Source organism: Rutilus rutilus, assembly GCF_951802725.1.
Source record: "Rutilus rutilus genome assembly, chromosome: 18".
NCBI classification, from domain to species: domain Eukaryota; kingdom Metazoa; phylum Chordata; class Actinopteri; order Cypriniformes; family Leuciscidae; genus Rutilus; species Rutilus rutilus.
This window is the reverse complement of record NC_140231.1, coordinates 16,342,473-16,361,476: the sequence shown is the minus strand read 5'-3', so window position 1 is coordinate 16,361,476 and position 19,004 is coordinate 16,342,473. Positions and strand designations below refer to the sequence as shown.

General features: G+C 39.1%; 1 protein-coding gene across 19 annotated transcripts in view; it reads right to left on the bottom strand.

Moving 5' to 3' along the window:
- The window catches only part of nrg2a (neuregulin 2a), a 105,654-nt gene that overhangs the window by 19,379 nt on the left and 67,271 nt on the right, over positions 1 to 19,004 (bottom strand). For all 19 annotated transcript variants that reach the window (XM_084387897.1, XM_084387896.1, XM_084387900.1 and 16 more), the window contains one exon: positions 5,696 to 5,816. In XM_084387897.1, coding sequence (XP_084244023.1) covers positions 5,696 to 5,816 — 121 coding nt within the window. The remainder of the gene's footprint in view (positions 1 to 5,695; positions 5,817 to 19,004) is intronic.

Genomic DNA, 19,004 nt, shown 5'->3' with positions numbered 1-19,004 from the left:
ATAAACTCAGAATTGGCGTAATATAAATAATTTTGAGTTTATATCCCCCAATTCTGACTTTTTTTCTGGTAATTGAGAGTTTATATCACACATATAACAGGATATAAAGAATTGGCGTGATTGTGTTTATATCACGCAATTCTGAGAAAATGTAAACTCGCAATTGAGAGAAAATAAAAATAGAATTGTGAGATAAAAAGTCGAAATTACCTTTTTTATTTTTTGTGGCGGAAATTTTTTGTTTAAGTGGCGGAAACAAGCTTCCATAATTACTGTTCTAAAATGTGTAAAATAGTGAAAATAATAATAAAATAAAGATGATGAAATATTGTTATCCAGACTAATGATTGGTACAGCAAGAAACTGCTCTATTCTCCCTGACGCTTTATTGCTTGTAGATCGTTGCATCATTCTTTTTTTTCTTCATATTCTGTATCTTATACAGTTTTTTCCCCTACTTAACCTCCGCCTCAACTCCGAGTGCCCCCTCCTCAGTTTTGGATATGCATTTTTCATTCCCTCTCTCCCTGGCAGTGGGAGCCGAAAGACTCCAGTTTAGTGAAAATCTACAAAGGCGGTGAGAGAGAAATAGAAAGAGTTTTTTTGCCAGAACTGCGCTGTAGAAGTAAACCTGAAGAAGATAAACATCATGAACATCATCCAAACAAGCCTAGACGTCAGTGACACAGATACCAGTTCCAAGAATTCAGTTCCAGGTGGCCAACACGTATACGTATATGTATATATATATATATATATATATATATATATATATATATATATATATATACACACACACACACACACACACACACACACACACACACACACACACACTACTGGTCAAAGGTTTTAGATCGGTAAAAAAAACAGTAATATTGTGAAATATTATGACAATTTAAAATGACTGTTTTCTATTTTAATATATTTTAAAATGTAATTTATTCCTCAGGTGAAAGCTGAATTTTCAACATCATTACTCCAGTCTTCAGTGTCACATGATCCTTCAGAAATCATTCTAATATGCTGATTTTATGCTCAAAAAACATTCATTATTATTATCAATGTTGAAAACAGTTGTCTACAATTTTCTTTCAAAATTCTTTGATGAATAGAAAGTTCAAAAGAACAGCATTTATTTCAAATAGAATATTTTCTAACATTATAAATGTCTTTATTGTAACTTTTGATCAGTTTAACTCATCCTTGATGAATAAAAGTATTGATTTATTTAGTTTTTTTCCCCAAAAAATAAAATTAAAATTCTTACTGACCCCAAACTTAAGGGTAGTGTTTAATGATATAAAAGCTTTCCATTTCAGATAAATGCTGTTCTTTTGAACTTTCTATTCATCATAGCATCATGAAATAAAAATGTAAAAAACTGTTTTCAACATTGATAATAATCAGAAATGTTTCTTGAGCATCAAATCGTCATATTAGAATGATTTCTGAAGGATCATGTGACACTGAAGACTGGAGTAATGATGCTGAAAATTCACAGGAATAAATTACATTTTAAAATACATTAAAATAGAAAACATTCATTTTAAATTCCAGTAATATTTCACAACATTACTGTTTTTACTGTATTTTCTGATGAAATAAATGCAGTCTTGGTGAGCATAAGAGACTTATTTATGTTCCAAACATATTTTTGACTGGTACTGTAGATATGGATTTAAAACTATTTTGCTTCTCAAGGACATTGATCTTGTTTTAAGGATGTTCAAACATTTTCAGCAAGGTTTCACAAATTGAAAATGTTTTGTCAAAAACTTAAAAAAATATATAGTTAATGGGGTAAGAGCTGAATTAGAGCGATGAACGCACATTTTAAGAGACAGATCAGGAAGAAAGAGTGTGTTCACACTTGTAGTTCGGTTCTCTTGGTTCTTTTGGTATGGACCAGAAAATAAATACATTTAGCCCTAGTTTGTTTAGCGTTCACACTGTCATATTTAAAGGTATAGCGGAGGATTTTCTTTTTCCGGGTGGATCATCAAGACTATTGGTCCTCCTAAGTGTCAATCATTCTGGTGATATGTTTACGTAAGGCCGTCGAACGTGCTCGTGCACACGATTCACACGATGGCGTGCGCTCAAAACACAGGTTGGGCTTCCCACTGATGCCTCAGTCGCGAAGTTTCTACTTGACAGGTAAAGTTTGGCATGCTATTTGGAGAAATCCATTTAAAATCACTGCTAGTAAAAGTTAATGTAAGCTATGATTAGCTCGTGCATGCTCTCTCGTGCACACGTTTAATAGGCGTTAATAGCAGGTAGAGTGTTGCGCATGTGCATTTTTTCAAAAAGTGGAGAGGGCGGTTCTTTTCTAAAATTCGGGAAAATACCTTTAAGACCAAAGAGCCAAAAATCAGCTTTTATGATGTATATTTTGCGACTGAACTTACGAACATCCAGAACAATGCGGTGTGCAGAGCTAAACACGCTTGTTGTTTGTGCGTACATATGATGGTTTTTCACCAACTGAGAACTCATAAAAAGCTTAGAAATTGTGAAAAAGTTAAATCTGCTGCAAGAAATCTGACATCAGTACCGAACTGCAATGGGCAACATAGGTCCAATGGCGAGAAAAAACAGGTATGCTTCAGGTATGTCCTTTTTAGGGTCGCATCTCATGATATCACATCCTGTTTTTGGTTTGTTTAGTCTTTGGTCCATGTTGCGTTCATATTTCAGTCATATCGCACCAGAGTTGATTTGGAAGTGGACTTGAGACCCATCTTTGGGGTTCAGCGTTCAACTGCATTAACAGAGCAATCACACCAGAGTTCGTTTTAATCCAACCAAACCTGACAAGTGTGAATGAACAACCCATCTTCACATTTACAGTGGAATACACTGTAATAGAGAGCACTGCAGACTTAAAAAAACCCTAAACCCTAAAAATAGCTCCCTCGGTCTGCTAGTTATAACATCATCTAATCCTGTTTTAAACACACATCAGTCTCTAACCAGCAGCACTGGCAAATTACACATAAACATCAATCAAATCATCAAAAGCTAAAATGCAACTGTACTTACATAGAATATTTATTTACTGAATCTTTATGTTTTGTCATTCTGCTAATCAGTTTTCTTTATCTAACTACTCAGTCAAATATATAATGCTTTACTAAAGCTGTAGCTGAAGTTTCACTGGGTAAAGCTGCCTTAATTCATGAGAAGGTCTTTGCACTAAAGCGCTGAGAGAGAAAAAAAACAAGAAGAGGAAAGTGTGTCTTTCTTCTGTGTCCTGTTGCCTTCGATCAGGTCACTGTAACTCTGTAAAATGAGACCAGCACTGCCTAAAAGAGTCCGTTCTGACCCAGAAGGCTTTGCATCATTTCTATCCTGCCGGCGAATTTGTCAGAATTAATCAAATAATGTAGATTTTTTCCTGCACACACGTCATACCTAACCGAGATTCTCATGGAAATAAAGCCTGATCTCTTGATCTTCATTGTGTTACATAATGAAGGATGCAGCATCTGGTCTGAAGAAAAGTACTGCTGTTATAAAAAAAAAAAAAAAAAAAAAAACTTTCGATGCAGCTGTTTTCATGCACTAATATTTGGAAAGTTTAATGGCGCTTTCCACGAACAGAGTACACAAAAGTGCCTGAAGCTCTTAAAAAAATGAAGTTTGCGTTTTTTTTCAACAAATGGTCAGTGAAAGGAGGCACTTAACTTGTTGATCGTCAACCTCAGGAGGTCAAACTACATTTTTATAAGTGGTTTTATAAGTAATTAAAGAAAAGATATTTGGTATTTTTTCTTACAGTAACTTGTAGAATTGAAGGTTGACCTTATGGATGCAGTCAACCACATTTTTTGTTGTTGTTACAATTTAGAATAGAATTATTTACTTGTTTTATCATTGTGCTGTACACAAATAATGTCCAAATAATGTTCTTCTTGAGTTTAAGGAATGTTACAAACGATTTTTTTTAAATGTTATGTTTCTCCCCCCCACTGTTCTAGGATTTTAATTGCTGGATACGGTCAGGAAGATCAAGACATCAGAAGTGGGACAGGCCAAAATAACCATTTTAAGAAGAGACTTTCACAAAACAGCAGGTCAGTCCTGTATTTGGTGTGCGATTTGTGTTTACGTTCACACACACATTGGCAACCACATTCTATAACCGAACTCACAGCCATAAATTGTCAGGTCTCACAACCGATGTGTACTGTGTTCATGAGAAGTGAATAATATAGTTAGAGATGGCCACTAAAACCAAAACTCAGTAACCTACATTCTTCAGATCAGGACTTGAGTCCTTGATGCAGAGCCGAATACTACAGGGCCCCCCTCAGTGGCGGGCCATGAATCTCCTCTGGCATTTCTCTCTCCTCCTCAGTTTTGTCATCTGTCCCAGTCTTATGTAAACATGACAGGGGTGTCGATGTGGAGCTGCCGTAACTTGGCAGGGCTGTGAAATACTCCCCCCGCCCCATCATTCCAGCAAGAAAATGATTTTAGCCTGGGTCATTTATTACTTCTTCCTTCACCCCATATGTGTGTGTGGAACTTTGTATTTCAATGAAAAGGAGGCAGCCATAAATATGAGGTAGCTTGTATGGCTAGACTTGTTCAGCCGGTGAGTAATTCCTATGGAAGCCTGGCCTATATTGAATGAGATAGCTTTGGGGCAACAATTCCCAGCGGGCCTCGACTGCATTATCCGACTTTTCTGGACCTGTGCCTCACCCATGAGTGAATTAGCTGCAGCAATTGAGTTATTGCTCCTTCCAATTTGTACACAACTTATTGAATGGCTGTTGCAGACATGTCCTGGCAGTTTGCTTGCCGAGCAGTATTCCAGGGGCGCGCACGCGCAAGCACTCATGGCGTGCATCTGGGCTTGAAAATACCAGCAGGTGCACTCCTAACATGGCGCAACATGCGGTCTGAAATTGATTTAAAAAGAAGAAGATGTAGACGTAGAAGAGAAACAGCACCTTACATTCGCTGCTACATAAACACAAACTCGTTTCCGTGTGCTCCTGCATCCTTGTTTGTTATCCTGCCCTTCGCAGCTACTTAATCGCCCTGGTCTTGTTTTGATAATGCGGGCGAAAATATTTTTTCGGCCCATAACAAGACTTCCCGAGCACCCCCGATTTAAAAGCATCTGTGTAAATCGGTGTCCTTTTCCCCTGTGATTGAAATGTAAGCAAACTGACTTATTTACCTTGTGGGAGGCCTCTGGCTCTTGTAAATATTTGTTCTAGCTCTAAACCAGCATGACATGGCATTTTACAATGGTTTGATGCACACCGCTCCAGCACGCTAAACGTGGGCCACCGGAGGGGGACGAGAGGTCTGTTTTTTTAAATTCCCCAAGCACATCACAGTCATATCGCGCTCATCAACATCTGCACCAGTGAGTCAACACGCCGTACCCCTGACACAAGAGGGACACGACCGAAGACAGATGCGATAGATGAAGAGAATGAGTTTGAGAAGAAAAGGCGATACCATTTGGCCATTGCTGGAATAAGGCAAGGGATTGTTCTTAATCTCTCACTTATGCGGAAACATTATGATGAACCTAAAGTGCCTACAGTTTAAGAAGAACCCATATACATTCAGAGCAAATATAATACATGTGGAAGTCCTTTGATTTGATTTACCAGGAGTATAAAACAGACTGACATTAGAGTAAAGGAAATTGAGAGAAACTCACTTGCAGGAAAACTGATTTATACCATGTATGTAGTAACAGTCACCGCCATTCACGCAGTATGCCTTCTCGGTGTCGTTGCATTTTCTGGCGTGGCCCGAGCCGGGAGATAACGTTGTGGTTACTGCAGGAAACAAAGACACAAACATCTTAAGACATCAACAAGGCATGCCAACCAAAACACAACAGACAGAGCTTTCATTGAGTGCCTAGTAAACAATAAAGAGAACAACCATGTGGTTGTGCAAGAACCAAAATACACGCATGCCATCTTTTCAGATAGCATTCATTACAAGTTACTGATCATTTATCACACTTCAGTTCATGTCCCATTCCCTACAATAACAGTCATTCACTAGAACAATGACTCTTTGGTTTCCTTGGCAAATCTCTCTGTACATCTTTGCTGCTCTGCTAAAGTTCGAGACGTTCGATATAGGCAAAGAAAAGCATTTCAGTAAGCGCTGGAACCCCCCAGCCCACGCCACCTGCTCCGGCTGATTCACAGGTCTGGAATGGATCCGTAATCCCGCAGTATTATCGGAGCAACGTTCAATGTGTTTTGGGAATATTGCACCATGGGTAAAAAAAAAAAAAAAAAAAGAGAGGCCTGCAGAAAATTATACGTGGCGAAATCAAATTACGGCCAGTTTGACAGCAGTTTGTTTACCTTTTGTACCAGTTCAATGGGTGACCATTGGGATGCAAGAACATGTTTATTGAAAATGTAATCAAAAGCAGAAAACGTGAAGAGTGACTGGGCAAAATGCTTCCCGCAGCCACATTAAGCACATACCTTCGCCGTTTCTCACCGCTGTTAAACTGAACATGTCTACAAACACTCATGTCATCACCACCCAATTGATGCCTTTTCAAACACGCAATGGCTTTTTGTTTAGCGCAGCACAGTGGAGTCATCTTTGTCAAGCTGAAACGGCATTCAAAGCAAATGTTTTGAAGGAACATGCTTATTTAATCTTGCTAATCACAACGAAAAAGACAAATGTCTCTCTTCCAGCAGTTTTTACGGCATCACTTCACCACATCAAGCCCACTGTTATTTATGTAATTAAAGAAATATTGTGATTTCCAAACTAATGTTGTTAGTTTTGCTGGTTAGCGTGGCTCAGTTTGCCCCTGCTGGTAGATAACGTTACTACACCATTTGGGAGCTAAAAAGCATCTCTCTGCATTGACGCCCAGACGCCCAAAAGGGAAATTTATAAATGCATTTTAATTTAGATTTAAAAACATGTTCATTGAAGAAGAGGTGTATTCAAAGCATTGTATGTAGTTTTGCAAGCAACATTTTAATATAAAGGGTCAAAAAAGGTGCATTTACACTGCATGTGTGGCATTCTAATCACCATTACATGTATATTTTATTTCTAAATGCGTTTCCTATTCATTTATACACTGAGGGACAAGTTGAAATTATGGTCTGAGGTAACTGACAGCATGTGGTAGCTTCATCAATCTAAGGTTGAAAGCAACCAGGCATATTCGTCTTGTTTCATGTTCGAGACAGGTTTATTTCTCTAACAGATTACACAAACATGGACTCATGAACATGTCAGGCAGTATATGGTGAATCAATTGGCTAAGCATGAGGGTGGGACCTAACATTGTTGGAATGAGTCATGGCTTTACATGTTCTCCTGCATGATTTGAGATGTGCCATTTTGTGCTTCAGTGGAAGTAAGAACATTTGATCGTGAATTCACATGATCGCAAATTCATTTTTTATTATTTGATTAGTGACCTAGAAGCAGTGAAGAAACTTATACATTTCTTATTCATATTTTATCATAATGTTTGTTTAAAATTGTTCAAAATTCCTTTTTTTAGGTTTAAATTAAGATTGTGAATGCCAGACTTACAATTCAGTGTCAGACACTAAGAGATAATGCTTGTTGTATGATGTTCAGTAATACATAAGGAGACATTCACAATGATACAGTACAACAATATTGATATTTTTTTGTAAGATCTGAAAACCCTGAACTAAGGACTGACAATTATATACACCACATTTAAAGTGCCCCTATTATAGTGTGTCGAATATTCCCTTTCATGCAGTGTGTAATACAGCTGTTTGTGAATATAAATGTTCTGCAAAGTTGTAAAGTGCACAATAAATACAGTTATCAATGTTGACAGTTGTGCTGTTTTTGTGGATTTCTTTTTAATTGAAATATTTTTTCTAACAATATAAAAGTCTTCACTGTAATTTTTGATCAATTTAATGCATCCTTGCAGAATAAAAGGATTAATTTCTTTACAAAAAAAAAGTAAACTTTTGAACGGTAATGTAAGATTTCTTAAAGAATAAAAACTTTATGGATAAAACAAAAGGGTTCCCCCCTTGAATTCAGACATGATTGAAGACTGTCTTGTTCCGAATGAAAAGAAAAGTGTGATAATAAGTCAAAGGCAAAAATTTGAAGGCAATTGTCTTCAGTGTAGCCTAAGGCCTGAGACGAAATAGGTCAGGAATTCAGCGCAGAACAAAATGAGCCATCTTGTTCTCCTCTTTCTCTCTGCGAATGAAATAATCCACCAGATTTCCAACCATGAGCAGCTCATAGGACTACGGCAATCCCACACACACACACACACACACGTGTAACACCCGGCTGTAGTCAGGCCAAGAAAAGTGAAACGTTAGCAGATGTGGAAATGCACTTTATGCGTATCGGGGCCCATCCTGATATCAAACATGATCTAGAGGTACTAATGTTACCACATCAAATCACATGCGTGAAATCAGAGCACCCTTGTGGTTTGGATATGAGAGAGTTTCTGAACTTTCTTGTTGGTTTTCATGTTCACAAAACTGCATGTCTAGTCAGGTTGTGTATTTGTGTATAAGCAATAATCACATTGTGTGGCTCTGGAACCCTAGACAGCTTACAGAACATCTTGTGCCAGTTTGTTGAAACAAATACAACAGACGGTGTGGAAAATCAGGGTGTTTTCACACTTGGTCCTTTTCAGGGGTCTAAGCGTAGTTTGTGTGAATTTTGGCCCATATGTGAACACTCCAAGCGGCCCCTTAAAAGCTAAGCGAACCGAGACCATCTCGGGAGGTGTCTGAATATGGAACGCTTTCAGCTTATGGTACGGTTTGCTAAAAATGTCCATTGTGAACACAAATCAGTCTGGGCTCACTTGATTTTTCTATTCACAAAAGTTTGGTCACCAGATGCCTCCGTACCAATCGGCTGTTCATCATGGCTGCTGCTTCTGGCAGATCTCTACAAATTATTAGTTCACAACGTACACTTGTTTATTGGAATTTCAACCGCTGTTTAAACCAAACTGTTTAAGAGAGACGTGGCTGCATGCCTTGCCGGTTTAAAATTCTGATATACAGTTTTACGAGCGCACACACCTTAAGCACATGCACAAAAAGCCAGCTGTTACAGAGTGTGTACAAAACTAAATTCTCTTTAGTGTCTTATTGCGTTTAAAGTGTAAAAAACACATAAGGCTCACATAAACAGTTGGTTTTGTCTTAAGTGAATGTAAACATCTGGGATAGAAATCGTGTGTGTGTATCAGTATACTGGATCCGTGCATTACTGTAGTTCTTAAAGTGACAGCAGCCAATTATAAGAATTAGTAGAATCATCATATGTTTTATTCATACAGTGACGATTATGCAGTTTTATTTTTTCATTTGATTGTTCCATTTCTTTCTTGAATACCGCTTTTAGGTATACTGTACCTGTAAAATGTAAAGCAGTTTATTTCACTTGCATATTTCTTTTATTGTATATTGTGTCCTGGATGCAAGGAAACCAATTAAAAGTAAATGTGATTTACAAAAGTGGATTGGATGTGTGATATAGTGCAAGAATATGGATGTAGTATTGCAACAAAATGCTAGCCTGGGTTTCCCCATACTGCCTTGCTCGCAGCGCGATTTTATTCACGCTGCTAGGCAGTCTGGACACCATGGACCAGATTTTCCCCTGAAAAAGGGAACCAATCACAGAATGGGGAGGGAGCAGCAAGACGATGACGACACCGAAGCAGTTTGTTTATATCTATAAATCGAACATGGCATCAGACTCGACGTTACCTTCTACCCTCATGTTTATCTTGCACAAACGGTAATATTTGCTAAACGCCATCGTGCACAAATAAATCTTTGACCCATCGTCTTTTTCCGCGTTGAATTTCTGTCGCTCTACATACGTCATCTGGTATAATTGAAGCGATTGGCTATGAGCTACGTACAGGCGCATTTGATAGACATTCATAGCGCCCAATAAAAGGCTCTGGGCATTCGTAAACCACGCCTCAAATACGAGAAAATGAACACGTGGTTCCTCAAATGAGACTTGGTCTGACGTTAGCCAGACTAACAAAATGCATATTTTTGTGCAAAAGATAAACAACTTAGACTTAAGCTCTTTCAACAGCATTTGTAGCAATGTCGTTTTACAGAATAATAATTATAAAAATTAAAAATAATAATAATAATCTTTACAAACAAATATCTTGGTTAGTGAGGCACATACAGTGTAAGTGAATGAGATCACATTTTGAAGGCCATAGGGTCAGCCATCAAACACTGACCTGGACTAGATCCAAAACGCAACAGTATGAACACAAAGAGGTCTGAGACCACATTCCTACTTAAGTGGACCAAAAGGATCTGAGTCCTCTCTCAGGGACAGGGACAGTGTGAACGTAAAGAGAACTGGGTCTTTTTTTTCACTTGATTCACCTCTTGGTCCACTAAAGGAGTCGGAGTTTGGTTCTTTTAAAGAGGACTCAAGAAAACACCCTCAGTAACATTTGGTTGGGATTGTCTTGCACAACTTGAGTGAATATCAGATGTTTACTGAGCAAACAAGTTTATTTACTTGGTTTCATTTACAGTTATTATTTCACAGTAACTGTTCTCAAATGGTCTTTGTTTTTGTTAATGTAATATTAATTTATTTGTACTTGTTGCCTTCCAAAATATGCAGTTTCTGCACAACTAGCATCACTAAAGAGAATTGTAACAATATTGACTGTTTTCAAACCAGTTTCCTGAACACATTTGCCGTTGGTCAGCCAAAGAGATAGTCCCGCCCCCAAACACATGCCATTGGTCAAGTTTTTATTTATTTTTATATATGGATAGGGCCACACATCTGAACACCAAGGCTCCAAGAAAACTCATCTTGCAACATATTATTTAAATGTTTATATTTCGAAATTCACTCAGCTGTGTGACATTCAAGAGGGAGAGAGAAAACAACAGCAATTTACAACTATAATAACACTCCTTTCAACAACATGCATGCGGGTTGGCCAGGATCCAGCTGGTTGCTGGGAGGCACATGTTCCCTGCCACCCCGTTCCTCCCTTCCAAGCCCGCTGAGAGTTTTAGCATATCTCAGTGCCTATTTACCCCACTAGAGGACTAATGGCACAGCACACTCAACAAGACTCAGCCTCCCTGGATGGAAAGATGGAGTGAGAGCAGCCCTCAGAGCCTCATAAAGACCACATCCAGAGGCTCAAACATCCAGATCGGCCTTTAAAACATCTCCACAGTCTCCCAGAGCTTTAGGAACGGGCATGTTTGTATTCTTTACAGTCGCCTCTGTTTATCCCCTTGAGGGTGAACGGGTGGACTGCGAAGCTGGCTATATTAAGACGATATTCACTTTCGACTATTTAACGCAAGCGCAAGTATTCTGGTACATGCAAAAATTCTGAAATTGGACAGCTGTTATGCTATGTATTTCAATTTTCTTCCTTGTTTCATGCATTACACAAATTTGGACTTTTCAGAACGGAAAGTTTCAAAGTACTCTCTGACAGTTAGATTAAAAAGAAGAATGTTACTAGGACTGTTCTTCCAAAGCTTGTGTGTCAGCAGCCTGTGGGGTAATTCTGCCAATGTCTGTCATGTTTATGCCTCTGGTATAGTAATACACTTCAAAAATCTCCCTCCATCAGTAATTGAGCTCTGACAGTTACACGCCTGTACAATATTCCTTCCTGTTTCTGAGGTTACCATCAGCTGTCTGCTGGAGATCTGGAAAAACTCGCCAAATACCTGCTGAAGCTGCATGTGCTAGGGAGATGAGGTGGAGGGGGGATGTGTGAAGCAGAGAGTGAAAGAGAACGGGTTGAGATTTGGGGGGAAGGTGGTTTAAGAACATTATTTGGAGAAAACTATTGATTGACATCTCATCACATGCTGCTAGCATAAGACCACAGAACTTTTTGTGCCAATCACTTGAGCTGGAAATGTCATGTGACCACTAACGCAAACAGCCATAAGCACTTTATAAATTAAATTATATAGTTATAAACAATTTATTATAAAATTTTACAAATAATTATAAATATTTTTATAGAATAAATTATATATAAATTAAAAGTATTTTCACATATCAAAATATATATACGTGTATTAAAAAAATTTTTTTTTTTTTTTTATGGCCTTCCAATGTAAAATTTTAGTAATTCTGAATGGCTGTGATTGCAAAAATGTATCAAGATTTTTATACAAACAGATTAAGTTTGTCGTCTGTTAGCATGGCATGCTAACTAGAAATTCGCTGACCGCTTAGTATAAACCAAATGCGCACACTTATCCAGCTATTAAACCTTTTATAAATACATCTTTTAATTTTGAAAAATAAGTAGAAAAGAGCAGCTGAGTAGAAAATAAGTCAGTTTGCTATTCTCAGTTGCTTGCTTCTAAGCTAAACCAGACTTAGGCTAGCCATGTTCACGCCACAGTTCACGCCAAATGATCAACAAAGCATTCCAAGTTAACAAGGTCAGTTTCACTACAGTCCTTGACAATTGCTGTTAATTCAGTCTCACACTCACCCTCTTTTTACATTCAGCTGCAGTGCCAGGCCATTTTCCAAGCCTCATGTTCACTGGCTAGGCTAGGTTACGTTTCTATCCCTGACATGCTAAAGTTCTTAATGGCATGCACTAAGCAACTTTCACTACAGCTCCCATGAGGGGTCACTTTCTCCTGCGTGAAAACCCAAGGGTTTGGTCAGCGAGCTTAGCCCTGAGTTTGATTAATCCTTCATGGCCAAGGAACTGAAAAGAGGGCCTGGGTGGGGGCAAAACGGGGCCATCTGGAAGGCTTCATAAACATGTCTATCTTTCTGCACTCTCCAAAGGGTTCTATGAAAGTCGTAAAAATGAAAGGAGAGGTCCCTTTGCTGAGAGTGTTTTATTTTTTCTTCTGGAGACACATTCACCAGGTCCAAACGAGTAATTCCGTAAGTGTAGGGATGTTCGACAGGTGCCCCTTGTATTCATTTGCAGGCTTAACCCTCATGTTCTGTTTGCAGACTCAGAGACTCAATGGCTTAACAGCTTAAAAAATATACTTAACAGTGAAATATCAGGTTGATGCCTTTCCAAATCTTGTGATTTATGTGTATTAACATAAATTCAACCCGATAACATGCTTCAATAGTCCTTTACGAATTTTTTTACAATACTTATTTTGGGGGTCCTGGAGGTCCCAGATATACAACATTTGATTCTCTACTTTAAATGGATAAATCACATTTCTTAAGCCTAGTCCCAGACTAAAATGCATGTTTGAGCTGTTTTAACTGAAAGCTATTTGCACTGACATATCTTAAAATAGGTCACTGACATTATTTTGTCTCAAAGTGCACATCAGTAATGTTTTTTTCCAGGGCATATTTATAAAATCTACTTAAATGCCCCACTTAAGTAAGGCCTATACTGGCTTAATCTAAGCCTTGCCTGTGAAACCAGGCCTTTGAAGGGAAAATAAGTGGTCAATTCCAAATTACTTTTATTATTATTATTATTACACATAAATCACTGAGGTCTCTGTGACCCCGAACATAAAACAACCAAATCAACTTAACAGAACATGAGGGTTATTTCAGGACTTAAAACAAATAATATCCACTAGCTCCAATTACTTCCACATTTGCTGATACATCCTTTGGTAGTTTGAGAGCCAAAGAAAAAGTTCAAAAGCTCCAGCGGATGACAAATGATGCTTGAGAGATCACGATAGTGAAGCCATGGTTAACCCTCTATGCCAGGAGATGTCTCTTGTTACAGCTGGGAGCAGAATCCCATTATTGCAAAGAGGTCAATTTAAACAGCATGCAATCTTACAACTTTTGAGTGCTTTCCATTATGCGAAACCATTATGTGCATCCCTTTTGTTTAAAGGGGTTGCCAAAGCCTTTCAGAGAGGTCTTCTCAATTTCACATTTATATGTGCACCACTGCATTTATTAAAAGCCTCTAAACAAAATCATATGGCCCAGAGCAAGTAAAGAAAAAACAGCTATCACACTCTCAGTTTTGTAGCAACAGCTTTGGTGCACTGCAGGGCACGAGAGTTCAGATGTCAGTGGTGTTTTGATTGTGTCGCAGACTGGCGCTGAACTGTGGAACTAATGTAATTGTATCTGTGGGCAAGTATGCATGATTGTGTGCTCAAGGGCAAGTGCAAATAAAGAGCAATAAAACAAAATAATAAACAAAGAAATAATTTCCTTTATTATATATTATAATATATTTTATATAAATGTTTTATATAGTGAACCAATTCCCAATTATGTTTTGTATATTATATATAGCCTACTTGTGTGTGTATATATATATATATATATATATATATATATATAGTATAAAAATTTTTTTTTTTTAAATGTATATATTTTCTAGACAAGTTAGAGAATTTCCCATATTTTTAATAATAAAATAAAATAAAATAAAATAAAATAGTAAGTTTACTTACAATTTAACCAGCAGATTCATTACGTAAGGCAAAGCTACAGTTCCTATTACGGCCCACACAAGCTAACATAAAATCCCTATAGGTAACACATAATCCTATGTGCTATTTTACATAATTCTCTTTCAGAGTGTTCCATGTGTAGTAAAAATGTAGAATACAGCTGTGGTGTGAGTGCATTCTTCAGTGCTTTACGGGCCCTGTGTAATCTATTATCTCTTTAAGACCTTTAGTGTGGACTTGAGACTCTTCATGTTTGCATTAACAACGACGCACACCAGCAACAAAAGGCGAGCCTGTTAGGAAACAGAGCTTTCCCTGAAGTGTGATTGCTATAGTGATCCGGTATTTGGATGTTTACTTAAGTCTTTGTAAAAAGAGACATTGGACCAGTCAGTGGAAATAAAAAAAAAACCTCCGGTCCTTAGAATAAAACTTCAATATTTACGCCTAAAGACATTCTAAACAAATAACTTTTCCATAAAAGCTTCACAAGCATGAGAACAACCAGGTAAGACATTTGCATATTGCATATTTACAAGTTCAAAGGGAGTTTGTGAGACATGAGACATGTGTCAACGTCTTTCCAGACACTGTTTAGGCAGGAGGCCAAAACTAAAATGCGCTCTGTCCAAAGAATCTCTATGACTTGTATCATAATGCTCAAAAAACCTCGTAATAGTAACGCACCCCAACTTCAGAAAAAGACTTAGAGGGTACTCTTTACCCTCAGTCCACCAAAACGGAAACAGAAATGTGACCCTGGATCACAAAACCAGTCACAAGTCGCACGGGTATATTTGTGGCAATAGCCAACAATACATTGTATCATATGGGTCAAAAATATTGATTTTTCTTTTATGCCAAAAATCATTAGGATATTAAGTAAAGATCATGTTCCATGAGGATATTTTGTAAATTTCCTACCGTAAATATATAAAACATTTCTTTTTATGAGTGAATGCAGCACAATCGCGAACATAAATGGACAACTTTAAAGGCGATTTTCTCAATGTCTCGATTTTTTTGCACCCTCAGATTCCAGATTTTCAAATATTCGTATCTCGGCCAAATATCATAACAAACCATACATCAATGGGAAGCTTATGTATTCAGCTTTCATATGTATAAATCTCAATTGACCCATGTGACTGGTTTTGTGGTCCAGGGTCACAAATAATGAACGTAAGAGTAACAGAAGCCTAGAGTGAACTCTGTTCTGTATTTTTTCCTTTTCATTAACAGGTCTTTATTTTTCTCCTCTATTGCATGCTTCCTGCTGCATAGCTGATGTGTCTGGTCTTGTCCTCCACAATCATTTCAGAGACGACTCTGAGAAATCAAAGAGCGGGATTGCACAACAGGACGCGAGTGTAAACAAGCAAGAGTCGGGGCACTTACCCAGAGGGGGTGGGGCGCTGCTGGGCGGCGTGAGGGCGAGGGCAAGGGTGCTCGTTGGGCTGGAGGTAGGCTCGGAGGAGGCCGTGCCCGGGGTGAGCGTGGGCAGAGACTCTGGGAACCATCGGAAGGATGAGACGGGACTGCTGTGCGTCCGTGGAGCATCATCTGTGCTGAGCCCCTCCTCCTCATCCTCTCCCCTGAGAAGATCCAGCCAGTCGGGTTCCCTGCTACGACCAGCTCCCTGAATCAATGCCCGACGGAGCAGCAGCAGACAGGCTCCGAGTCCCAGTAGCAGAAGCAGCGAAGCGGGTACAAGGAGCAGGGCTCTTCCTCCGCATGCTCCCCGGCAGCAGGACCTTGGAGGGCGGCGCGGGGGCGGCTGTGGCGGAGGGAAACGCTCACCTCCAGCCCCTGATACGAGCCCAACGCTCTGCCCCTGACAAAGAGACACCAAAAGGACGGGCAGCGGATAGACAGACACATCTGGGTCCATCGGAGGCTTGTCCAAATCCTGCTCGATCCCTCCCTGCTCGTGCTTCCTCTGCAAGCGCTCATAGGGCTAACGTGTCCGGTACGAAATCTCCATCGCACACTTCTCAAACTGCCCTGCACACGCACATACCTTGAGGCCAGTTGTCAGGACTCACACAAGGCCGCCCTCACACACTACCGGGCGTGAAATTGCGGCATTTCGGTTCTTGGGGCGAGCTGGCAGACAGAAAGAGATCGCTAGATGTGGGGCTTCAGATCCGGGACGACCCCACCCAGAAACAGCAGCACCAGCCCGACTGCCCTTCTTGCACCAGCTCTGATGGTCACAGCCAGCTGCAGCAAATCCACCCCGCTGGAGCACACATTCACACACCCACATATATACCAGCATCCGGTCTGATGGGGAAAACAGAGGGGCTCTTCCCACCCAAACGCACTTAATGAAGTAATGAATACTGCGGGCAAGACCACCAGCAACATGTGGCATGGGGGAGTGGGAGGGACAGCTGTGGCAGGCGGCTACAAAGGGCAGCACCTTTAAAAGAAGCAAGCAGGAATGGGAAATATATGTATTCCTTATGTGAACAGATAGAAGGCCTCAAACACAGCACACAGGCATAAAAAATCTGACCCCCGAGTCAAAGGTCACACACGGCGCCTAATGGGCAAAGCTTCGTAATCCGAAACACGCTCCCTGACGAATACAAAACTCCTCTACTGTACACACATACACATGGCCATAAGCACCACTGAGGGGGACACATCTCTCCCAATAATCAAATTTGTGGTTGATTATTGTGGGTTTTTCAAAGACCAATTCTTAGACTTTACAACCTTGAATATTAGGTAGCATCCTTGCAGATGAATTTCACAAAAAAAAGGTCACATTTCACCCAAAGTTCAAAGGTGATATTTAAATTATATTAAATTGTACTTTAATAAATCACATTAAAATTAAGCCTAATTTAGGAATATTAAATAATTTGCATTCTTTTCATAATTTCAGACATGGCAACACGGCTTATTCACGCGTTAACATGATACAGTTACACTTTATTTATTACAACTTCGGTTTCCTTGTCACGGTGTAATTATACAAGCAGCACTAAGTACTGAGTAATAATAATTACCAACATGTACTAACTATATGAGTTAGGGTTAGGATTAGGGTTTGGTTTAGTTGATTTTAATTATGCATAATTTACTGTGAGACATCAAACAGGCAAGAAGGTTAAAATGAGGTGTTATCAAAAATGTAATACTGTAGAAATAGCTTTGTTATAATAAAAAAATAACATGATAATGCAATTAAAACTGGTAATTTTATTCATTAATTTTTCAACTTTGTAATGTAATGTATTCATAATAGATAACTTGAGATAATGCTGTGATGCCTTAATTCACTTTCAATTCATTTGACATTGCCCAAGATAACTGTTTTAAGTTTTTTGTGTGCGTGTGTTTTAAATTTTCAATATGTCATTAACCAGCCGTAACATGGAAAAATATTATAACCTTACTTTTAACGGGCAGAATTGTAAAATCAGTGAATATTTAATAATAATAATAATAAAGTTACTCTCAAAGTTTGGATGAAATATGACTGGTACATATTCCAAGACAAGTTTCACGAGATTCGCTCTCAGTCCTCATAAAGAAAACTCAGCAGAGCTATTTGGGCTCTTGGCAGTCTTTTGTTTGTTGATGTGTTATGTAAAGCCACCCTATTTGTGCTGAATTAGGGCTGCTGTCACCAGTTGTTCGCGTCGGACTGTAAATACAGTGACTGATGGTCGACACGGCCCGTACCGCTCACCCACACCGATCAATGTCTTCAGTTCCCTTACAGATAGGCTACTTGACATCCTAGCAAAGCCACTGCCAAACGTCCCAAAAAGATTTCTAGCATCCTTTAAGCCCAGTTAATCTTGTCATTTGGGCTTGAGGAGAAAACGAAGGGCCCGTTTTTTGCAACATAACGAGAAAGAGAGATTGGGTGGTTATATAGAACACTGCTTGAGAGGACAAGAAAGAAATGGCAGACTTGAAAAAGACAGGGCAACATGCTTATCCCCAGTTTGACACTGGCGCTCGGCCAGTGCCTGGAGTTAAAATTCTACATTAAAGACAAGTAATGGTTTATGTAAGTCAAGTTAAGCAGAAATGGATTGGCTTTCATCACAGAGGCAGGTGTTGTGTGTGTGAAGTTTTGTGAGGAGCTTCACACTGGTGTGTGAGAGCGGGAAAGCGGCTGAGAGAGAGAGAGAGGGATTGCTGCTGGTGGGCCCCAGCATGACTGATGAGTTTGGAACAATCGGCCGCCCAGCTGCGTTTTCCATCAAACACATTCCTCTCACCTCACGCTTTCCCTCTGTCCCACTCGTTCACTCTGCTGCTGTAAGCAGCGCCCCCTAGGGACGTGATTTTTATGTGATGGACAGAAAGTCTTGAGCCATTTGTGGCAGGAATATCCCCAATCATTATCTATACTACCAAAGCCTGGATTTCACATCATCCTATTTTTCCTACAGAAAATGATCTTTGATTCTGACAAGATTGAATATGATCTGATTGCGTGCAATTGAATATTACTCTATTTTCATTTGGTTTGAATTAGAACCAAAGGGCCAAAATTGAAAATAT